At 35.3% G+C, this 24,428-nt stretch overlaps 3 protein-coding genes across 8 annotated transcripts; 2 read left to right on the top strand and 1 right to left on the bottom strand.

Moving 5' to 3' along the window:
* The first annotated feature begins 4,357 nt into the window (after positions 1-4,357).
* Positions 4,358-20,982, top strand: LOC114732178 (glucose-6-phosphate isomerase, cytosolic 1). Of its 6 annotated transcripts, none has more exons than XM_028919464.1 (24): positions 10,911-11,009; positions 12,307-12,377; positions 12,459-12,535; positions 12,746-12,827; positions 12,964-13,011; positions 13,254-13,409; positions 13,484-13,580; positions 13,726-13,768; positions 14,298-14,365; positions 14,479-14,563; positions 14,697-14,745; positions 14,886-14,958; positions 15,057-15,117; positions 15,563-15,629; positions 16,252-16,308; positions 16,384-16,437; positions 16,532-16,660; positions 16,842-16,905; positions 17,061-17,134; positions 17,465-17,518; positions 17,600-17,668; positions 19,418-19,507; positions 20,204-20,311; positions 20,644-20,982. In XM_028919464.1, the coding sequence occupies exons 2-24, from the start codon at positions 12,327-12,329 to the stop codon at positions 20,692-20,694; spliced, it is 1,707 nt and encodes a 568-aa protein (XP_028775297.1). In that variant the 5' UTR covers positions 10,911-11,009; positions 12,307-12,326; the 3' UTR covers positions 20,695-20,982. The 6 variants fall into 6 exon arrangements, with proteins under 6 accessions (XP_028775302.1, XP_028775297.1, XP_028775298.1 ...); XM_028919465.1 differs by lacking the exon at positions 10,911-11,009 and adding an exon at positions 11,037-11,107; XM_028919466.1 differs by lacking the exon at positions 10,911-11,009 and adding an exon at positions 11,186-11,270.
* On the bottom strand, positions 5,943-8,347 carry LOC114732177 (inactive LRR receptor-like serine/threonine-protein kinase BIR2). The gene has a single exon (XM_028919463.1). It carries the CDS (start codon positions 8,150-8,152, stop codon positions 6,344-6,346), a length of 1,809 nt encoding a protein of 602 aa, XP_028775296.1. The 5' UTR covers positions 8,153-8,347; the 3' UTR covers positions 5,943-6,343.
* A 1,782-nt stretch (positions 20,983-22,764) lies between the features above and the next one.
* Positions 22,765-23,511, top strand: LOC114732174 (uncharacterized). The gene has a single exon (XM_028919459.1). The coding sequence runs from the start codon at positions 22,784-22,786 to the stop codon at positions 23,363-23,365; it is 582 nt and encodes a 193-aa protein (XP_028775292.1). The 5' UTR covers positions 22,765-22,783; the 3' UTR covers positions 23,366-23,511.
* The last annotated feature ends 917 nt before the right edge of the window (positions 23,512-24,428 follow it).

The raw sequence follows: 24,428 nt of genomic DNA, 5'->3' as shown, positions 1-24,428 counted from the left end.
AGTTTTTTAATTCTAAAACTATTATACTTAAATAATATTTTTTATAATAACAATTGTTATTTCAAAAGTTAAATTTAAGGGAAAAAGACAGTAAAATACCCTCAAAATTACTAAATGACAAATTAGGGTAGGTAAATTTCAAAATCCCAATTCAGACTCCAGGTACCATTTTGGAATTTTCAAATCTTGTAAAATTACACAAATACCCTTTACCTTTTTTTTACTTTTTTTTAAATACTGCCACATCAGCAATTCCGGCCGCCGGAGCTCCGACGCCGGCGACACTACCAGTGACCAACCACCGGAGCTCCGGTGACCGGTCATCGGAGTTCTGGTGACCGGTTGTCGGAGCTCTGATGACTACTCTTTCTTATATATTGACTACTCTTTTTTAGCCATTGACTACATTTATTTTTGAACTTTGATGACACGTTACCGGAACTCCGGTGACCGGTCAGGGGTGCTCTAGTGACTACTCTTTCTTATGTATTGACTACTCTTTTTTAGCTATTGACTACATTTATTTTTAAATTCTGATGACTACTCATGCTAAGCTATTGACTACTCCAGTAATGCGATTTACTACTCTTGTGTAGTCAATAGCTATATAAAGATATTCATTGGAACTTTGAAAACAAAAGTTGTCAATAGTTAAAACAGAGTAGTCAATAGCTATATGGAAGTAGTCACCGACAGTAAGGACAATGTTGTCATTTTACAAGATTTGAAAATTCCAAAATGGTATATGGGGTTTGAATTGGAATTTTAAAATTTACCTACCCTAATTTGTCATTTAATAATTTTAAAGGTATTTTACTGTCTTTTTCCCTAAATTTAATCTGTTTGTATTTGAGAATATTTTATTAAAATTTAAAATCTTAATGTCATTAGTTTTTGTTAACATCTTTAAAGCCAAAAGACTAAAAATATTTTTTTTAAAATTATCGGATCAAATTAAAAAACTAAATTTATACTTTAGCATTTAAGTAATTTAGTAAATTAGAATGACGCCATAAATCTCCACTTTGCAAAACATTCTCAGGTTCATTAAGTACTCCTTAAGTCTTTTTCATAAAAAAAAAAGTTGTTTAAAGTATACTTTTAGTCATTTAACTTTATATAGGATTTCATTTTGACCCCTTAACTTTAAAAAGTAAACTTTTAGTTTTCTAATCCAAAAACTGTTAACAAAAATGATAATACTGAGTTCTTAAATGCTAATAAAATATTACTAAATGTTAAGATATTAAATTTAATATTTAAAACAATCATAACTGTTACAAAAAATCATTATTTAAGACTAACAATTTTAGGGTTAAATAACTAAAAGTATACTTTTTTAAGTTAAGGAACCAAAATGAAACCTTACATAAAGTTAAAGGACCAAATGTATACTTTAGCCAAAAAATTTAATCAAATTATATAGATTAAAAAATTAGTTCAAATTAGTTATAGATAATAAATATATAAAAATTGTAAGATTTTTCTCAAAAATATCCTTATTTATAGGATAAATAGTATGAGGGAGAAATTAAAAAAATGATATTTTGAAACATGAGATAATAAAAATATTAAATATTAAAATAAGTAATTAATAGAATAAAATAAGAAGCTAAACAAAAAAATTTGGAACATCTTGTAGATATTTCTTATAAATAGGATAGAGACAATAGTTATTTTTTTTTATATACAAAGGGATGGAAGCAGCAACATAGAGTTTTCTAAATAATTTTTATAGTAATTAATACTTTCGATCTATCAATTTCTTAAAATAAAAACCATCCAACAAACATTAAAAACTATTTTAATTTAAAATAAATTTTTAGAATGATTAATAACATAAGTTTAAATAGTCGGATTAAACTGCTACTTAGAATCTCTCCATGTCCGGAGAACTGGGGTAATTTCTTAGAAGTTTGGTTGCTCCTGTTTTAGCCATTGCTTGTTCTCTTTAATGCAATGCGTGTTGAGTTGCCGTCGAAAAATATATAACCGGCATATTTTACCATTATACTACTTCCGATCCTTAATATAAGACCTTATTTGATTTTTATTTTGGTCTTAAATATAAGACTCTAATATATTTTATCTTTAATATTTATACTTTTTTTTTTGAGATAGTCTTTTTAACAATAATAGTATTAGCCATTACATTTAATTAATAAAGATATTTTTAAAAAAATAATATTTATTTATTATAAACAATTAATTAATTAGAAACGGAGGTAGTATTATCTTTCCATCAAGGATGAACGCGGGACCGCGCAGGCCTAAACCTTCTGGAATGTACGAAACTTTTACCTGCTTAGTTGTTTCGCTCATTCATACCACATTTCCAGTGACTCGTTTCGTTTCAACGCTATTTTTATTCAAGTTTATGATCCCTCAATTAAAAATGTTTGAATTGACATGCTTTTTTTTTTTTTCCATGACATAGCATGTCACTGTACATTAGCAAAATTCATAACCCATGGGTACGAGAATTAAAAGTTGGCTCTGATGCCATTTTAGAACTAAAAAGGTGTTTGAATAAAACCAAATCATAGTTTAGAGAATAGCTTCTACAAAATAGATTCTGAGAAGAATAGATTTTGTGAAAAAGTGATTTTGAGAAGTGAAAGTGTTTGGATAGTTGTTATTAGAAGCACTTTTTATATATACAAATTACTAAAAAAACATAAGTTAATATAATAATTACAAAAAAGATAGATTTTATGATATATTTTAATTTGAAGGAATAAAATTGTTAATAATATATTTTTTACCAACATAATTAATAATACATAAGATAATATAATTAATATGTGTATATATATTTATAAGATATAAGATTAAATATGTTTATAAAAAAATAATTCAGAGATGTTAAAATTATATTATTGTTGAGATCTACTCTGACAGGTATAATTATATTCTCAAATTTGAACGAGAAGCAGAATGGATTCACTTTTCCTGAAATCATAATTTTGGACTCTAAAACTATGGTTTTCACCCATAATCATGGTTTCAGATTATTTCTCTAAAATTGATGTTGTTTGAGTGACATCCCACCCAAATCATGATTTTACTTCCTAAACTATGGGAAGACACCAAAACAGGCCCTAAATCTCAAATATGCAGAAAAGAATGCACGAAAATAAGCAACAATCGTTTGTATTTAGTATTTCTCGAAATGTGCATTGATTCACCATGCCTTATGCAGGCAAGAACGAAAGTACAAGGATGAGAAAAATAAAAGAGAACACGTGTCACAGATTAGGAATATCTAGAGGAACTAGAGCCAGGCGTAACGAACTGAAAGCACATTTCATGCTTATAACAATTTAGACCATTCAGATCGATTTTAGATGGTTCAGGTTGAATTTAAAATTTTTATATATTTTAATTAACCTTTTGTTTTAATAGATACATGATTTAAAATAAATATAATATCGTAACTAATATACCTTCAAAAAATAAATGTATCGTTGAAAAAATTGTATATTAAAAATTTTAAATCTCAACCATCCATATTAGATTTTAGATTGTTTAGATTGCATTATAATAAAAAGCATATGGTGCTTATTATTGTGATAAACTAAAATGAAGACCCTAACTATATAATAAATTGGGGCTTAATATATTGAATCCTTCTTGGGCTGATTGGGTTACTATAATATTATTACTGAACAAAAATAATTCAAATTCTTATTGAGATATATGGACTGAAGTTTGGATATAAAAAAAATGTCTGATTTGAAATTATGAAGACTAAAACTAAAATCAAAACAAGTTATAAGAAATAAAATTTATATTAACTCTTTATACTTTCAATTGTTACGCCAATGCCAAATATGAGATTTATTTTTTATGTTTCTTTTTCATCGCAAGGATGTAACATTTTTTGTTGCCTTGCTAAAGAAAGAACACAGATACACAAGAATCAAGAATGTATCAAACCACTGTATTTTTTTCAAAAAAAAAAAACAAGAGAGAGAAAACAATTTATTGTCTGTGAACCAAGTAGTGTAATTTAGTAATGAATATTGATTCTCACAAAGAAAAGGTCTGAAAGAAAACTCTACCTTATATACATAATGCACTAGCTATATAAAATAAAATACTAAATATAGGCTTAGTTATTTAATTTTATACAAGTTTTTAATTTCATTTTTTTACTTTAAAAATTATATTTTTAGTCTTTTAATATTTATATCGTAAGGATTAAGTGATGATTTTTTTAAAGAATAACTATGATTATTTTAAAAATTAAACTCAATATATTAGTATTTAGAAATATTTTATTAATATTTAAAATTTTAAAGTTATTATTTTTTGTTAATTTTTTCAAGTTAAGATACTAAACTAAAACTTTGTATAAAGATAAAAGATTAAGAGTATACTTCTTTCATAAATAAATCCTTTTATTACCAAAAAAAATAAGAACATTTTGGATATACATAAATATTATATTTTTCATTTAAAATCAATAAAAGGATGAGATATTAATTTATTAAACTTTAATTGTTAACATTTAAATGGTTTGTTAAATAAAAGACCTAATTCCCTAGCTGTATTCATAATTCTAAATTTTCTCGACAAAATTAATCCTATCTTTTGAATCACTATTATTTCAATAAGTTAGACGTTATCGTTAAACTGAAATATATATTATATACATGGAAAGGAGGCAGTACAAGGTTAAGAAATATGGCAGCGTTTCAAATACCGGTAGAGTTAAATATTTCTTATGATAATATTCAATGCCGTAAATCTCATCATTTTTGCTGGTAAAAGAAACTAATCACTTTTTAATATATTTATAGGAAAACGTTGTATCAATGGAACTCCATCAAGTACATATCAGTAAGCAAGATATCCCTGCATGCAAAAAAGGTGTAAGGTAAATTTTATAAAAGGTATCAGTAAAATGAGCGTGACGAACCGATTAATCCACGCACTTGCTCGCTTCTCCAAAAGCAAAATAAAAAGTAAGGGTTTCATATGAGCAAATATTTAGCAAGAATGACCTTTAAACAAAGCAGAAGGCCAACAAAAAAAAATCATCATTCCGGTAAAAACAAAAAACAAAAAAAATCATTATAAATTCCATAATTGTGAATATAGGCGCTATTATGTTAAGATCCTGTCTTGGTAGATGACAATGGAGTATGAAAATGTATCCTTTTCCAAAAAACTTGGACAATTTAACATATCCCCTTCTTGAAAGAGAATCCCCACACCCATCTCACCCATCCCTATTTTGGTTCAGTGATCTATAAAACCCACGAGCTCCTCTCCTCTATACGCAGAGGTGGGCGTGCTATAAGAGATTATAGGCGACAGAGAATGGGCAGCGACAGGGACAGAGAATCCGTCAATCCGAGTAGGAAACAGCACAACTTTCCAACACTTCAGAACTTTTAGAAAAATATGTATCCTTAGTTGAGAGTGTTTTTTAAAAAAGGAGGAGGAGGAAAATGATGCCTGAATCGATGGAAACAAAGTGGTAGATTAAGAGAGGAAGAGGGAAGGAAGGGTAAAAGGTGGAGGCGAGGTTGGGCGGTGGAGTTCGCCCCCAAATTTGAACAATTGAGTGTCAATACAGAGACATGACGAACGAACGGCGTTGAACTTCAGAATAGCTGACGATGACAAAGAGGAAGAGGGCGCCGTAGGATCATTGCCGATGAGAAAGAGTTTGTCGCAGGCAGGTCGAAGGGTGGAATCGTGGGTGGTAAGGTTTAAGTTTTTGAGGAAATTCATTTACCGAGAACCAATTTTCCTGCCTACCAAATCATGAAAAATAGGTTTTCTATTTCCCGAGCATCGTTTCGGCGAATCAAATGGGGCCTAAAGGTGATGTTGTGGTTTACTGATTTATCGACAACTTTTTAGTACTAATAACAGCAATATTTCAGTTGCATAGAATCTTTCAGAAGAGGTGCTAGACTACTAGTTCAAAACATCAAAATAATGTTCAAACACAATAAATCTTACTTCATAGAGAACAAGGCCCTCTTTTCTTTCTAGAGATAATAATTGCTTCGTATCTTCCTAATTATAAATCTATACAGAACACAAAGTAGAGTGCCACATTGCATCTTACACATGCTGAGGATACAAACAAGAAGCATATTCCAAATATCACGGGAGCAATTTTGGGTTGCATCCTAGTACAATAGCAGCAAAACAAATGGATATTACGAAACACGAGAGCCTAAGCTACGATAAAGTTTATTTTATCATACAACTGTACCTTTGGGTCCGCTGTTGGAAATGATCAAGCCCCACACAAGAACCATTCTGAATACTTCCCGTAACAAACAGGAAACCAGAGCGGAAATGCCATTCTCGAACCAGACTAAGCTGATTCATCATTAGGCTTCCCGAAGATCAGTGGAAATTCATCATCATGCTCCGAAAAACTTTGGTCCTTGGACAGACTCTTCAACGAATGATAAACCTGGTACATTGACAACCTATCCTTAGGATGAGAAACCACACAGTTACAGGCAATTCTCAGAAACTGCAAAATCTCCTCATCATGTCCCTTCCCAGTTATGGCCTTGTCAATGCAATCCTTGATGCGACCAGAATTAGAAAGCGTATTCACCCAATTCGCTAAATTACCCTTAATTTCTTCCTCTCCAATGCTGACTTCAAGAGGTTTCTGCCCAGTGACCAACTCCAAAAGCACAACCCCAAATCCATAAACGTCTCCTTTTAGTGAAGGAAAAGGGGTGCTAGTATATTCTGGAGCTATGTAGCCAAGTTCCCCGAAGTCTCCATTCACAAAACTAGTCCCTTCTGAGTCAGATGTCATAAGTCGGGCAAGTCCAGAATCCATTAAACGAGCATCAAAATCTTCGTCAACAAGAATCACATTGGAACAGATATTTTGGTGTATGATTGGAGGATGGGACCCATGATGCAGCCAGGCAAGACCCCTAGCCGCCCCCAAGCCAATTCTGAATCTCATGGGCCAGTCCAATGCATTGCCGTTTCTGTGCAGCAAGGAGAAGAGAGTTCCATTTGACATGTACTTGTAAACCAGTAACTTTTCCTCTTCCACCATACAGAATCCCAAAAGAGGTGCCAAATTCGGGTGTCTGAGAAGGCCTAGCCTATTCATCTCCACGCGGAATAGCTTCTCCAAAATTTTGCATGTGTTGAGCCGTTTGACTGCAAGGGTTGACCCATCAGGAAGATCTGCCTTGTAAGTAGTTCCTGTTCTTGTTGAAATAAGAATGTTTTCAGCACTGAAATTATTGGTAGCCGCCATCAAATCGCCTAGTTTAACCTTCACAAGGGGTTTTTGGAATAGAGTGACTTGCACGAGCTTGTAGCCCCTCAATTTCACAGCCCAATTATCACTTGCTCCGTCTCCAAACCCCTTCTTACCCAACCTCAGATGGTACCACCACCAGAGCCCAAGAGCCAATAACAAAGAAGCAGCTGCACCAAATACCCCAGCAGCTATAATAATGGCAAGATTCTTCTTACTCAGCCCTCCACACTTAGATCCAAGAGGACCCCCACAAAGACCACTATTCCCCTCAAAGTTTTCCTTGCCGAACCGACTTAAAGACGAAGGAATCGCACCCTCAAGATGATTATTTGCAACCGAAAACTTGCTAAGCCTGCTCAAGCTCCCAATTTCGGCAGGGATGACACCTGAAAGCTGATTACTGTTAAGGCTTAACTCATTCAAATACGAGCAATTCCCGAGAGAAGGGGGGATAGGTCCGGAAAGACGATTTGCCGACAAGTCAAGGTTCACTAAATAGCGCATCCACACACAAATCTGTTCGGGGATCGTACCAGAAAGGGCGTTGGACCCAAGATCCAGTCGTTGCAGACTACCACAGTACTTCAAGGACTCCGGCACGCGACCGGAGAGGTCCATACTATTGAGGACAAGACTGATGATCCGATTCTGCTGGTCATTCCAGCACGTAACGCCGTTGAATCGGCAAATGAAACCGGGTGTGTTGTTGTTGAATTGCCACGATGAAAGCGTTCCACCAGGACCACCGAACGAATTTTGGAGGCCCTTGAGGCATTTCACGTCATCTTCAACCTCCGACGCAGCAAAACCCCATAAGCCCACGGAGCTGCACAATAGCAGCAGAAGGAAATTCCTGAGATCCAGTGAAGCTTTGCCCATCATGAAAGGAAGGGGAAGCTTTGTGTGTTTGCGGTGAATTAGTGGTTAAAAATATCGTGGGAACGGGTTCAGAAAAAGCAAGGTAGACCGAGATGCCATTGACTTTTTGGGCGTAGGTTTGGAAATTGAGGATGAGAAAATACCAGACAGGTGCAGAGCTTATGAAAAGTGGAGTGAGAATCGCGGTGGATTTTTCTTCTTCGCTTACTCGATTAATGAGAACAACTGCTTCTTTGACTCATGTAGTCGCTTGGAAGGGGGAAGGATTTGACCAAATTGTTTGGCACGCGTAGAAAAAATGGAATAAAAGGTGATTTTATGAATGCACAAGATCGTCTATATTTATTACCAAAATGGCAAAAAAACCTTGTAAATAAAAAAATTATAAATAGAAAACTATTATAATATTAGTATTGGTTTTGATAACAGATGCCAATAATTTTTGTAAGTAGATCTTTGTACATAATTTTCTAAGTTTTAGGGTTTTTTTTATTCTCCTTAAAAATTCTTTAATTGAAAAATTTATTGTCAAAAGGAAGCGGACCCACATCCCTTGGCCCATAATATGAATGAGAACGAAATGATCAAAATGCCTTATGAAAAGCTCAAAACAATACGCCGGAAGAACCCGAACGATGACTCGGTGACTGGAGAAGCTCGTATCCAGCGCGTGTATTTCTGGGTTTGGTTGTTGTAGTTTGATAGTAACGTATTGGTTTGGTTTTCGTTTGATCCGAATGAATGAATCAGTTTAGCCTGTATAGATTGATCATATGAGTGATGAGTTTAGTACTTCTAACTGGATCTCCTATGTTTTCAACGTGCATGCCAATCGCTTCGCGATATCTTGAATCTTTTTTATTATATTCTTTTACTATTCCTCCGGTTCTAAATATAAAACTCTTATACTAATGTATATGTAAGAGTCTTATATTTAGAATCGGAGGAATAATTTTTTTTTTTAGCTGATATTCTTCTACTAATTCTAAATGTAAAAATTAAACACTACCAAATTTAGTTAAATCAATTATTTATATATATATAAAATATGCATTAGACTTTTAGAAATATTTTCTTTAATCATTTTGCAGGAAACATATTTAATATGTGGATATTTGATTTTTACTGGCCTAAAAGTACTTTTCAAAGACTAATTATATTCAATTCTGGTCAAAATGCTTGGAAACTGGAAGTTTTGTATGCACTTAATTAGCGAACTCGTCTAGAGTTTTACATTATTGTAATGTAGAATTACGAATTGGTGGACGATTGGTCAATTTTAAAACTGAGGTGAAAAAAAAATCTAAATACTTTGCCACAGCATTGAACTGGTTTTGAGGTTTGTGGCCGAGAGATTGATGCAGGGAGAGAAATCCTTGGCCCAAAAAAAAAAATTATACAGAGAGTGAAATGATGAATAATCCTCCATGTGCATTTAAAACTTGGCTGCCAAAAAAAAAAAAAGTTGGCTGCCCTTTCAATAGGTTCAATTATTACGATGTGAAGCTGAATCTATTTTCTGCCTCGTGCCATAGCCACGTGAATTGTACGAGAAGTGAACCTTCGCAGCGTCTTTCATCATAACACATGTAGTGATTTGGACTTCCCTCCTGGAACTCTCTTGTTAACCTCTCTCAACTTGGTGAGCAGAATCCATACGGGCATACACCACCCAACCAGACAAAACTCATGTTTGGCTGTTTCTCAATTCCATCTCCATCTCCTCACTTTTCTATTCTTTTTTCTGATAACAGAATTTTTGAAAAAGGGTCGGGCTCACCCACAATTCAAAGGCAGGGCGAAATCTTCCTTCCTCTCAAGTTATACCAATATTAGACAGGGCGAGTCGTCAATTACCTTCAGGCGTTTATCTAAACACCCAAGAACTAGGATGCCTCCCCGAGCACCGTGACTGAAACCCTCACTTTTCTATTCTTTCTTGAAAGCAATTTGTCTTCCTTTCTCCTCTCTTCTTTTCCATTCCCACGGTGCGCTGACATCGCATTAGCCATGTCATAATTTGAATTTAATTCCCATCCATGAATAAATTAATAACCAAACAAAACCCCACCAAACAAAATGAATTTTAAATAAAGCATTTACGAGTTTCGTATCTCCTAAATTCCCTGTATTTACTGCAGATGATTTTACTAACCCCACATGCTGTGCGGCCCAATTAATCAGAAATCAGGACACATTATGCAAACCAAATTACTACTATTAATCTTCCCCAAGAAAACATCTAAGATGTCTTATTAATATCTTCATTTTTCATGGCCACACTAATATCATGACATGACTATCACGCCGGAGGAACAGTGCGGGCGGTAAAGTGAAATTTGCTGTAGTTTTTTATTCTCGAAAAATCTTGCTATAGTTTATGCATTAACGATATATATAAGTGATGATAAAAATTTTATTATTTGTGAATAGTAGAACTTAATATTATATAGTAAATTATAGAATATTATATTGAAATTGATGTAGTCTGTTGGTAAAAATATAATTATTAATCGATATATTAATCAATATTAAATATTGCAAGATTCATCATAAATGATGCTTTGTTTTTTTGGCCAACATAAATGATGCTATTAAGAATAAAATGCTGTTTTGGCCAAAACCAATAATAAAATGCTGGTCGTGTCTGGACTACGTACATAATTGCGTTTGGTACTATTGTAAGCATAAATATGGCGGATCTGCCACGTGGCTTCGAGAACGAAAATGAATTGTTCAATCCGGCGAGCCGCTGCATATAATCAGTGGCTATGTGCGCCCACAGGCGACTCTGAATCGTCCGTTTGAAGCTGCTCTCCGTCCGCAGAACCTGACGCCACCATCTTTTCTTTATCTATTGGTAAAGTCAGCCCATCTTTCCTCATCAGCCATCTCCTTCTTCCTTCCTATATTATTTTTGGACATTTTCTCTCTCATCATATTCGCCTTTTTGTCCTGGTATCAAACCGATCACTCAATTTCTATGCAAACCAATTGTTTTTACGCACAATGTGTATTTAGTTTCTGAATCTCGGTTTCACTATATATGCGCTGGCTTAAGAACAATCCGATAAGCACACTCGGTTGGATTCTTATTTGCGCTTAACTTCTTGAGATTGAGGTTTCCGCATATTCTTCAATGTTGTTTTGCTTCATCTGTTTGTTTGTCTTCATTCATTATTTGTTGATGCTATATGAGTGGGAAATGGCTTGTGGAATCAGATTAAGTGTTTGAATTCTGAATTGGTAAAATCTAAATTCGGCGATTGTTACCTCCGTGTGATTTGTGGATGCTGATATTGGAGTTTGTGCAATGAGGAATTGCTGTAATGTTAATTGAACGCTGGTCTCAATATAAATTGACAGACCAATGTTCAGGAGTTAAGTGATGCGAGGCGTGTTCTTACATATTTGGAACTTCAAGTCTTTTGCCTTTATTCTCTTATCATCCAATCACTTCGTTTTTTGGCTGTTAATACTCCGGGAGTATCTGACCAATTTTAGGCCCGCGTAGCTATCGGAAGTAGCTTATATTTCAGTTTGTGTGGTTCTTCGTGGTTGTTAGGATTTGGTTGATTTTGGTGAAAAGATTTGTTTACCAGATGACTTGTTGATCACTCGATATTCTGTATAGCTATGCAAATCCGTTTTAGATTCTATGCATCTGATTTTCACTATTACTTAATCGGATGTTCATTGCACAAATGGTGCTTGATTAATTGCTCCAAGGAACATGGTTCTGGATCTGATTGTCGGTCTATCAGTTTCAGTAGGTATTGATGGACTGTGTTGGGAAGTCATGCCTTTGGAGTAACTAAGAAGTATAAGAAAAGCCAATTAGATTATCTGTAAACTGAGGTTAGGTTGGGTTTTCTCTTGTTTTGCTGTTGTGGGGCAACATACTCCTCCAGCTCTAGAAAACTGTTGCAATGTTTCATAGTCTTCTCTGCTATAGGATAGAATACGGCATATAACTATTGTCTGCATCAAAGTCTTCTGAAGTGTTGATTTTTGCAGCATAATGTTAATTGATCTTTTTCTTCATATATTATTGTCTTCACATGAGAATGAATGTCGTTAAATTGTAGAAACATATATACAATATTTTGAGACAGTTGGGCATACAGCATATTAAGTTGATGCAGTCCTTGGTGCAGGATATTGATCATAACTTCAAATGGCTTCCTCCACTCTCATTAGTGACACTCAACCTTGGAAGGAGTTGAGGGTAACTGGGAGAATACTTCTTTCAAATGTACTATCGTGAACTGCTGTGAAAATACTATTAACAACTTCTCGCTTTTTGCAGGCCCATGTTGATGAGATCAAAAAGACCCATTTACGTGATCTATTGGGTGACGTCAAAAGATGTGAATCAATGGCAGTGTATGATGCTGTATATACTCACTATGTGCTATTATATGTTTCAGGACTCGTAACAATGAAATAAAGAGCCCGCAATTTTGGGGATTTATTGATATTGAAAGATTAGGATAAAAGATCATATTTTCCTTTGCACTTAGTATATTAAGCGACACCAGCACACTTGCAATGTGATGAATATCTTTCTGATTTCGGTGTGCTTTTCCTCTGTAGTGAGTTTGATGGAATTCTGTTGGATTACTCAAGGCAACAGGCTACTCTTGACACGATCAATAAACTCTTTAACTTGGCTGAGGTCAGTTCTTTGCATCTAGGTATCTCAAGAGCTTAACTTATTTTTGGGCACTCGGTTGGTCCCTTCTTTTAAAACATAAGTCAAATACCATACTGATATTGCCATCTGAATTATTGTTGATTGTGCTGTTATACAGGCTGCATCTCTGAAACAAAAGATTAACAGCATGTACAATGGGGAGCATGTAAGTGGTTATGTAAATATATAACTAGTCTTAAGTACAAATATTATACATTGTACATATCAACAGTATTCTTCTCCTTTTTCATTTTTCTAATGAAAGGTTTTGACAAGATTTTAAAACATGTCTGAAAATCCTGCTGCTTATCTTCTATAGACTGTAACATTGCAATGATGTATATAGTGGATTCAGTGGCTAAATCGCCTGACTCATTAATTCTTGTGCGCCTTTGATTGGACTTTCAGATTAACAGGACAGAGAATAGATCAGTGCTTCATGTAGCCCTTCGTGCTCCAAGGGATTCTGTTATACAGAGTGATGGAAAGAATGTTGTCCCGGAGGTTTGGAAAGTTCTGGATAAGATCCGGGAGTTCTCTGAGAGGGTCCGCAGTGGATCTTGGGTAATCAACCTCTCCATTTTCCCATGCTGACAATTCTGGAACTTGAGAGTATTGAGCATTTTTATTATTTATAGGTTGGAGCTACAGGAAAGGTTTTGAAGGATGTTGTTGCAATTGGTATTGGGGGAAGCTTCTTAGGTCCCTTGTTTGTGCACACTGCTCTTCAAACGGGTTGGTGATACTCGCCAGTCTCTCATTGCAGTCCCCTACTATTCTCTTGGGTCACCCTTAATTTATGTTTCTTTGAGCATATGTACATGTCATTGACCTCAGCCACAACAAGAAGTGTTGAATATATATTTTTGGCATCTTACAGATCCTGAAGCTATTGGATCGGCAAGAGGTCGTCAGCTGCGCTTGTAAGTTATTTTGTTACTGTGGTTTCCAAAGTCTGGTTTTTTATATCAAGTGAACAACTTGAGTGGTTTTAATTTTGAGTCTGTCTGTTCAAGCTTTTCAGGATTTTCTCCCCATGACTGTTCTGTCTCATACTTTGATCACACGGCGAACTTTAATTTGTAGAAGGGTTTATAGAAGGGCTGTTTTTAGAAGTTTCATTCAGATGATATTTCATAATTACTAAGTGCTGATTATTTTTTTAAATTGCTAATCGTTGCATGTAAATGTGCCTGTAAAAGGCTGTAAAGTTGGCCATCTAATGGTTTGTGTGAGTTATTGCATAATCACTGTTCAAGGGGACAGTGATATTGGATGCCTCTGATTAGACATGTGCCTCGCATATTTGCTACAAGTATGTGAGTCTATCAAGGGTTGATATTCTGTGTATGTGAAAGTGCAGATATAATTTTATCTCACTGAAGCTACATATTTAAGAAAGCTGACCTATCTTGTAAGGTTAACCTAACCTTTTTTCATTTCAACATGCAGTCTTGCAAATGTTGATCCAATTGATGTTGCTAGGAATATCACAGGATTAAATCCTGAAACTACCCTAGGTAATTAAATTAATCTATCGTTTTCAACATTTATATTTGTATAGCAGGATTCACAGCTTGTGTCTTGTGTGTCATATTGATGGATTTTTTTTTTCTTTTGCTTTTCTTTGTAGTTGTGGTTGTTTCAAAGACTTTCACAACTGCTGAAACCATGTTGAATGCACGAACGCTCAGGGAATGGATTTCATCTGCCTTAGGGTAAGTGCAGTATTAAGATTATTAGCTCATCAAGACTAGTGTAAAGGCTATTTTGGTGTCCTGGAGTTTCATTCCATGAAGACTACTAAGGTAACTTTGGTTTGAAGACTGGCATGATTCCATTTTCTTTCAGGCCCTCTGCTATAGCAAAGCATATGGTGGCAGTCAGCACAAATCTCACGGTACTGCCATTTTTTTCTTTTGTATAAGCTAACCAAGATTTGTTATCCCTTCACTTCCTTGGATTATTTATGTATATGTAAGCTCATTGACTATTTTTGAATTTTCAATATCTCTCTCTGATCTTTAATTTCTAGTGCAGCTTGTGGAGAAGTTTGGCATTGACCCCAATAATGCTTTTGCGTTTTGGGACTGGGTTGGTGGCCGGTATAGTGGTAATTTCCATTTTTGGGGCATGTTTCATTGCTTTAAAAGTCATTTTGAAGTGCTGTACATTTTTTATTCTGATTGCTGTCTGAAATGCTGCTTGCAGTTTGCAGTGCTGTTGGAGTGTTGCCATTATCTCTACAATATGGTTTCTCAGTAATTGAAAAGTAAGTTTTTTTCCCCTTTCCTTTTGTTTTTTAAGAAGTGTTTATATGCTTAACTTATTTTGGTGGAAAACTGTCGTAGTTTTAGCTTCCTTTATGCAAGACATGGATGGCGTAGAAAAGGGATCTTATGCATATGCTCTTTTGACTTAACTTAGAACAAGAACCTGTTCTAATGTATTTAGATAGTTTCCTGCATCATGTTGATGGTCACTATAGCAGACAAAAAATTACATGGAAAACATCATGTTGTGATGAGTGATAATATATATTGTGGATAGCCTGTAATATTTCTGCCTTGTATAAAATGCTATTTTGTTAGTTGAATCATTTCCAACAATGTAAAGAGTCTTCCTTCTGTTTCTAGCTTCAATGTTTTTTGAAAGAGTAAGAGAAATGATTTTTGTTTGTATATGTAAATTGTAAATGATGGATTTCTTTCCTAAAGGTTTTTAAAGGGAGCATCCAGCATTGACCAACATACACTTTCGGAACCTTTTGAGAGAAATCTACCTGTGAGTACCTGAATATTGATCTGTTTTTTGTGTTTTATTTGCACTCGGTATCTCCTGCTCGTTTATGGATTTCTTGCCAATGTTTCTTTAGCTCATGTGATCCTAGCATTGAATAAGCCTCTGCAAAAATTTATTGTTGCTGGTAATAGTATTGCAGCAGAATCTCCAATCACTTCTTTCCTTCTTCAGTCACCTGTGATAGTCAACTATTTATCGCTTCTGACTTCTCATTTTTTCCTTTCATCTTTGTCATTGATTATATTTCATTTCTTTTTTCCGTGCTTGGTGTCTGTGTTCATTTCATGTGAATAACATATTGCTTTAGACCCTGAAACAGGAAAATTTTAAGTTTGAAATCACGATGCAGTTCTGGATTGTCTATTATTAATTTTTATAAATCAGTTATTTTTAAAATAAATAAATCTCTCTATTAAATCCATTTAATTCTTCAATTAACTATCCTGTTCTCATCTCTTGTATATATGATCAGAGGTTATCATGAGTGTTGGGGTGGATTGGGATTCAACTCACTGCAGCTTTCTTCCTTGCCTGCATCTATCTTGGTTATTAGAGATGTCGCTCTGTCGAGTTCATAATAACATGTTCTTTGTCTACCGTTCAGGTGCTTCTGGGATTGTTGAGCATATGGAATGTTTCATTTCTTGGATATCCTGCCAGAGTGAGTAATTTAGCTCTTTAGGTTTCATTATTCTTAATCAATGATTTTAATTTGAGACTTTCTGTTCTCTTTCAGGCTATCTTGCCTTACTCTCAGGCCCTGGAAAAGTTTGCCCCACACATTCAACAGGCACGTTGGTCACCATCTTGTGTTCAAGGCCTCAAACTTTTTTTGAAAATTCAGTTTCTTTCTGTTCTCTTATATTTCCCCATGCTTTCTATAGGTTAGCATGGAAAGTAATGGAAAGGGTGTATCAATTGACGGTGTCCCTTTACCATTTGAAGCTGGTGAAATTGATTTTGGCGAACCAGGGACTAATGGGCAGCACAGCTTTTATCAACTTATACACCAGGTCATCTACGCTCATCCCTGTCTAAATTGGAAAGATGATGATGATCATTCTGTGACATGCACCCCATCTCCTTTCAATCTGCTTTATTCATTAATTTATGCAGAAACGAGATTCAGTTCTCAGTATGAATGAACTTCGCCCCTGTTGATTATTGAATGACGCATTATCTACATGCCTGTAGGGGCGCATTATTCCTTGTGATTTTATTGGAGTTGTGAAAAGTCAGCAACCAGTTTACCTGAAAGGTGAGAACTCTATTTCTTTTCTTTTCTTTTTTGTCTGAAGGCATCTATTTCTATGATCAAATTTATCATGGATGATAGCTTGTTTAATGTTCCTGTACTGATATTTTGGTTTTTGATCAATGAAAATGATTTTTGGTTTGCTTCTTGTTGTGAAGGTGAGGTAGTGAGCAACCATGATGAGCTAATGTCCAACTTCTTTGCACAACCAGATGCCCTTGCAAATGGGAAGGTACGCTTCTTCTCTCTTTTCTTAGATAAGTTTTAAAGTTCCCAAATTTCATAAAAAGTAACAAACCAGTGAAGAAAATGGAAAAGGTGTTAATGACGTTTGTGACTACTTCTAATGGTTAAATTCCAGACAAACAATTAGATTAACCTTATCTTCTTGCTATAACTAGGAATCCTTCAATTTTAATAATTTTTACTATAGTATTTGTGTGATATAGCATTCTTCTCCAAGTCAGCGAGACAACATGGATGGTAGGGAGTGTCTTATTAATATCATACTTGTATTATTTGATTTTCTAGAGGTACATAATTAACCATAAATGTTTTGTAGACCTCAGAGCAATTGCAAAAAGAGAATGTAGCTCCACATCTTATTCCTCACAAGGTGATTTCCCATATGTTTTTTGTCACTTTTTGCGTTATGGCTGAATTAGTGGCCCTTACCTTTGACTATTTTCTGTGGCAGACATTCTCTGGTAACCGCCCTTCTCTCAGCCTTTTGCTTCCATCACTGAACGCTTATAATATTGGACAGGTTTGAGATCCTCCTGCTTCTTGTGAATTTTTAATTTGAACCTGAGTATATCCTTTATTAAGCATGTTCAGAAAGAAAGCCGGTAGTCATGTAACACGTCACATTGATTCCTGAAAAGTACTCATATCTGATTTCCTGTCATATCCTAAGATAGGCGGCTGTAGAGCACTTCTCAAGTGGACGAATTCCTGATGAGTTTTTGGAGTGAACCATGAAGCAATTATTGCAATCATTAGCCATGTCAACTCAGATCTCTTTTCTTGTGCTGATGGCTAATAAGTCATGGAGATAGTTATCTGATAAGGTTGCCACTAATAATATAAAGAAAAGGAAATTATTTAGAGTTAATGGAAGGCTCTTAGGAATGACCTATTGACCTATGTCCTCAGTCCTCCTAACCGAGGGCTGAAGTCTGATCTCTCTGATGCTGTTACCTCCAAGAAAGGTAGGGCAAATCTGATATTGTACTTCTTCAGTTCTTAATATAAGAACTAATTTGATTAGATTAAAAAAGCTAAATGAATTACTTAATTATAACAAATGTGACATGATCTTTCTAAAATATCCCTATATAACATTAGATTATGTCTATTAGTTTGTGAGTTAGATAAATTGTTTGGGGGAAAATGATAAATATGAGAGATAAAATGGATTAAGATCTTCCATTTAGAACCAAAACCAACTTCTTAATTAGCGCATACATTTAGGACTGAAGGAGTATTATCTCTCTGATGTGCCATATTAGCAGTTCTTTCGACACATGGGTATTGGGCACTTGTGCAAAGTTGCTAGGCCATTTTGGTCCGCACCTCACTTAACTATGCATGTCCTTCCTCATGTTTGGCATGAAGTCTCCCATGACCATTGAAAACATCCATTCTGTTTGGGTAGATCTAAAATACTCTTCCGGTTCTTAATATAAGGCCTAATTGTTAAGTTGATTTTGGTCCTAAATATAAGACTTATTTCTTATATTTATTAATTTTTTCTAAATTAACCCTATGGAGAAGATGATTATGGTGTTTTAAGAAAAACATGTCATATTTCTTGTAAGTAACTAACTTACCTAACTTTCTTAATATAATCAAATTAGTTAAATAGCTCTTATATTAAGAACCGGAGGAGTATATCGTTACTTAAGTTCTACAGAAACACCTCTAGGTGAAAAATATAAAATGTTGGACTCTACCGATTTTCCTTTTGGTATTCACTGTCTCATTTAGTGTTTCCATGGCATAAGCAGAGATGCCTCCTCGAACATGAGTCCTACGCTGGCTGACATGACATGCAATGAAATTCCATTTAGGATCCTCTCTCCCGCTCCACATCATGCTTATTTATGATTTTCATCCCTCTCAAGTTCTCACCTTTGTATTACTAGAATATCTACCTTAGAAGAACCACGTGCAAGATGTTTCTGACAGATGGATTGAAGTATTGAATCGATTTCCTCCACTTCATTTATATTGTTTCTCCACGTCCCCAATCATGCAAATAATTTCGTCAAGAAGAAATTTTTGATTATTCTGATGTAGTATGATTGTGCCTTGCCAATGAGGGTCCTGAAATGCCCGAGCAATTTAGACATATTTCTTAAAACGTTTTTTGAATTCTGTAAAGACTCTGGTCATTGATCATAATGCATGGACTAGATCTTAATGACACTAGTGCATGCCTTCTTGCAGTGAGTTCCATAGTCATACATATTGTGTTCTTGGATTTAATATCAGCTCTCTTCTATGTTCCCAGTTATTGGCAATTTATGAACACAGAATTGCTGTTGAAGGTTTCATATGGGGCATCAATTCTTTTGACCAGTGGGGAGTGGAGCTGGGAAAGGTATGTATAAATATGTGATATCTGGCTCTAATTGCGTTTTTCCAGTTGAGTATGTGAAGTAAAGCGCTAGTTTTGATCTGATTTCAATGGTCTCAAGATTGCGCGCAACATTCTCTGACCATACTTCTGAAACAACAAACGACATTTGTCCTGCAAATAACACTTGCCAAATATAATGCCATGAATGAAAGGATTTTAAAACTTTCTGCAAATAAAGATGGTCAAAAAATTCTTTTTCATGTAATCAAAATAAAACACGTTGGAAAGAAAATCAACTGGCAAAAACCTCTAAAAGACCCGTGCTAGAAAGCTGAAATGTTTTTTACCCTGGTTTTAAAAAAAAAAAAAATCAAAAGGCGGCCAAAACATTCAGTATGGTATTAAATTTTTGCATTATGGTGAAAAAGATCATAATATCATAATTTTGACAGTCTAAATTGCGTTAGTTTTTATTATAGTTAATATATTATTTGATTGAAAATATATGTTATTTGATATTGATGGCAATAATTTGGACTTACAGCTTATTCATACTGAAATATCTAATAATAAATTCAGTATTTCGGTGTACTACCAATAATATGATATAAGTAAAATTGAGTTACTGTTTTCATCTAGGAAAGATGGTAGTTTTTGAAATGATGGGGAAAACATTGCGAGGGGGCTAAACTGATTCAATTTTGAATGTCTATGCAGTCATTGGCCACTCAAGTTAGAAAGCAACTTTATGCATCTCGTTCCAAAGGAGAACCAGTTGAGGGATTCAATTTCAGTACTACAAGAATGTTGAAGAGATATCTTAAGGTATAGCAGGCCCTAATTCTGCTCCTGTGAGAATCAAGAATAGAAAAGTTTTCTTCCTAGGAAGTCCAGGGCTAGGTTAGAAGTTATGTATGGAAAACAAAAAACCTGGTATGAGGCATTTTCCTTTTTGGTTGAGGATAACAGAAATCACAAGAGAATGAATTCACGCTCTATTTCATTATGGAAGAGCGGAATTGACTTATTCATATGATTAATGCTTTAGGTTGCTGGCATAGCCTCTCTTTTTTTTTCCCTCTTTTTTTTGGGTTGGTTACAGGTATCATTATTAATTTCCATGACACCTGTACTAAAATTGATTTTTTACGTGGCAGGCTAGTGCAGATGTTCCGGCAGACCTTCCAACTCGTTTGCCACAGATATAACTGTCTTTTTGCGAGTCATGTTTGCTTCGAAATTGGTCAAAACCAATATCAATCGCATAGCCCTCACGCAGGCAAATAGTTTTATAACCGACTTTCTTTTTGTAACTTGTGAATTCTGATTGCATGTCGCAGGTTACTGGTTATCGTTTGAAATAATTTATAGACTTTACAGAAATCACAAGAGAATGAATTCAAGTTCTTGAAAATTATGAGAATGCCAGTATGCTTCTGTTGGGTGTTAAACAAGGGCATGGCCAGTAATTTGATAATCTTCCTCGATTCCTTTAACTTTGTTTTTCAAAAAGAAAAATGTGTGCTAGAAAGGTGGGTTATTCAGGAAGCTGCGCTATTTTTAGGTTGAGGAACACGGCTAAGACAGTACCTGGTGGCAATGCAATGGCATGTCTTGCAGTGATTTCTTCCATCATTATGTTGGGTGCACACTCGTTGGCATGTTGAAGGTAATTCCGTTCAACTCAAGAAAGGTGAGTGGGATGCAAGGGGGGAGCGTGTATATGATTGATGACATGGTTTCGTCTAGGTGGGTGGGTATTGGGACAAATGGAACTGTGAATGGGGCCACGGGACAGCTTAATTTGTAGCGAATAAATGATTTAGGGTCACAGGTTTAAACAAGATAGGATTCGGAGCACTAATTGAAAGGAGAAAAAGTTAAATGACAAAGGACGTCTCATCAACTGTATAAATTCTATATTCTGACAACACTCGTCGTTCCAGGGACATGCAAACATAACCTGAAGGAAATTTAAATTTAAAAAAAAAAAAAAAACCTCTTTCCAGTCCATATAGTCTTAAGTACATGAACTTGGTGAAGAGTTTGTTTTTTTAATCTCAATTCACTCTGTTTCTCAACCATTGATTACACATATGTTTAAGGATGATTTTAATTGATGAAATAATGTGCAAATGATTAAAAGGATGTTTTAGGAAGATTAATATATAAATATATATTACAAATAATTAAGATAACTAATTTTTTTAATTTTTGTTATTAGGCCCTTAAATTGAACACCTCTATGGGGCAGGGGGTACAAATTAATAGACAGGTTACGAGCAGGTAATGCAAGTTGGATTTAAATTCGGCTACTTGGCAGGTCCAACATAGTCTTGACTCCAATCATACTTTCAACCTCAGGCATGTAATTCTTTAAAAAAAATAAAAAAAATTAAACACAGCCAAATTCAATAAAGTGGAGAGTTAGAGAATTTTGTTGATCTTTCCTAATGAAAGATCATATTGCAGAAACACGAACCTTTGTATCGAGGAAGAATCTAAGATGTACTATGGACGAATGCTTTTGGGGAAACGAGCGTAAAGCAAGAAAGAAACATTGCTTTGTGAAAGGACATATGTGGGGTCTTTCTGTTATTGTTTGAGCGGATTAGGCGTGCTCTCTGCCCGTCACGTTATAATCCTTGCTTCCACCACCCCTGCGCCCCTTTGTGAACCACCTAAAAAAAATAAAAACCTTTTTCTTTTAGGAAGGACCTGCAATTAATTCATTCAATCTTGAGATTCCGATTCCCCCACTTTTTTATCTGGTTTTCTAGCGATGCCATGCTACTACTTCGTTGTGCATGTTTGCTTAACCGTGTTCCAAAAAAAAAAAGGTAAAAATCTAAAGAAAATTTTTAAAAAAAAGTTTGGAAGTGGAATGACCACTGTAACTTCCAAAGGGGAATTGTAATTACCGCAACGCGCCAACCACTCCTTTGAACTGGAGCAAGTGTGGTAGTGGGTTATTGGTTTGCACGCCAAGCTCAAACATACAAAAAATCCCAAGTATCGGAGCAGGCAATGATGAAACACATGGAATATTTAGCAGTTGTGGCAGAGCGGCAGGCCTTGTTTGTATTATGTTCGCTTGTCTCCTCAGCAGCTTACACCACTCACCCATTCCTGTGAAGTCCTCTCATCATCACAACTTTATCCCTCACATAACCAAAAAAACAAATCATTCCCCCACACCATTCACTTCCTCTCTATTATCCCACCCATATATATGCTCAGGTCTAGCTCCCTTCCATAGCCAAACCCATAGTGATTCTTTCTTTCTCTCTCACATACATGAAACGAAGACTAAATATGGAGGTGAAGAACAGGGAGTACTGTGAGAGAGAAGCCAAGGAGACAGAGCACGAGGAGGACACAATACACACATTTGTGTTCACAGCTGGTACGGTTCTTCTAATGGTGTGTCTAAAACGCTTTCTGGTTGAGCAGTGGCGTGCCTGGGTGTTTCTTATCCTCAATCTCATCCTCTTGGCCATTCTATTCACGTCTCTGCGTCCTCGAAGTTCGGCAAATGAAGGCATTGCTGAAGAAGAGAAGAATGACAGGACAAAGAAGAAGAAGGCGCCCGAGTTTTCTCAAGAAATTGAAGACGCAAAAGATTGCTACGAAGAGCAGTGTTGGGCAAGTGATGTTCAGAATGAGAGAGATGAGAAGGAGGAAGAGGAGGTGGTGGTAGAGGCGGAGGATGAGGCGCCACGGCTGTCAAAGGAGGAACTGAATGAGAGAGTGGAAGCTTTCATCGCCATGTTTAGGCAGCATTTAGTCTCCGATGCTAGACGAGCCGAAAATTACAGGTTCCAGAGAAACTCCAACATGACACCTAAGGGATTAAAGTGTCTTATTGTAGAGGCTTAATCCTCACAATTTTGTATTCTTTCCTAACTTTCTTTATTAGAAATGCCCTTACATTTTGTCTGGGTTGTCCCTATCTGGGTGCCTCTTATTTACCCTTTCCATAATTACTAATTACTAGTAATCATCATTTATAATAAAAACTTCATTCGCTAATTACTTTTTTCCAATTGAATGAAAGCCTACTTTTTTTGGGGGGGGGGGGGGGTTCAATATAAAAAGCCCTATTTGATTCTCTACTTATCCGACTCCACTATCTATAGGGCGGCAATGAAGTAGTACAAAATAACGAGAGCACCATCAGTATCATGAGTTGATTTAGCAAGTCAATTTACATATTTCTTGGCTCCATTCACTAATTACCAGTACAAAGATTCGGTAGCCTATTTCAGCATATACAATTCCGTAAAAACCACGTTTCAGAACACAACACAGATGTATTTTACATTGAAGCAAAACGTAGCGTTTCATGTTCTGAACGTGGATTTTGGGGCGGCCAACATCAAACACAACCTTAGTCTAGCATAAGTCGAGAAATTTGCGTGTTACCTACAGTAAGGAATGGATCAGCGCCAATTGAAGTCTTATCCATGATGAATTTGAAGGTCTCGTGATTAATTTATATGTTCTAGTTCAAAACTGTTTTTGATTTTTAATGCTGCAAAAAAAATGGATTTTTCCCCTGTATTTTTTTTTAAAAATTAGTTTACTCTGACTCGACAATGAAGCAGGCTCTTCCCTTCACAAGTCCATAAATACTGTTTATTGATGCATTCTCTTGATTTTTACCTGCAGATACCATTATATTCTGCCACCATCTTCCAAACTGAAAATGATGGTGAAAGAATGAATGTGGTTTTGTATTTTTTTTTAAATAAAAAACTGGATACTATTACAATCACTACTAAGTACAAGAAACATCAAAGCTCGGCTTCCCTTATTGCCTTCCACCTCTTGGAAAAAAGGAGGAGGGTGATCGAGTATATGAAACGGAATATCTACCTGATGTGCTAATTTAGCTAAGTAGTCGGCAGTAGAATTTTGATCTCTATGTACATGATGTAAT

This window comes from Neltuma alba, unplaced genomic scaffold (genome assembly GCF_004799145.2).
Source record: "Neltuma alba isolate B1F8T4 unplaced genomic scaffold, ASM479914v2 tig00012885_pilon, whole genome shotgun sequence".
Lineage (NCBI taxonomy): Eukaryota > Viridiplantae > Streptophyta > Magnoliopsida > Fabales > Fabaceae > Neltuma > Neltuma alba.
This window is presented reverse-complemented; position numbering and strand designations above follow the sequence as displayed.

Excerpts from the sequence above, each read along its gene's own strand:
- LOC114732178 (XM_028919464.1), top strand. The coding sequence starts at position 12,327 with ATGGCTTCCTCCACTCTCATTAGTGACACTCAACCTTGGAAGGAGTTG. Across the intron at positions 13,012-13,253 it reads GCATGTACAATGGGGAGCAT|ATTAACAGGACAGAGAATAG; the intron begins GTAAGTGGTTAT and ends TTGGACTTTCAG. Across the intron at positions 15,630-16,251 it reads CTTTTGAGAGAAATCTACCT|GTGCTTCTGGGATTGTTGAG; the intron begins GTGAGTACCTGA and ends TCTACCGTTCAG.
- LOC114732174 (XM_028919459.1), top strand. The coding sequence starts at position 22,784 with ATGAAACGAAGACTAAATATGGAGGTGAAGAACAGGGAGTACTGTGAG.
- LOC114732177 (XM_028919463.1), bottom strand. The coding sequence starts at position 8,152 with ATGATGGGCAAAGCTTCACTGGATCTCAGGAATTTCCTTCTGCTGCTA.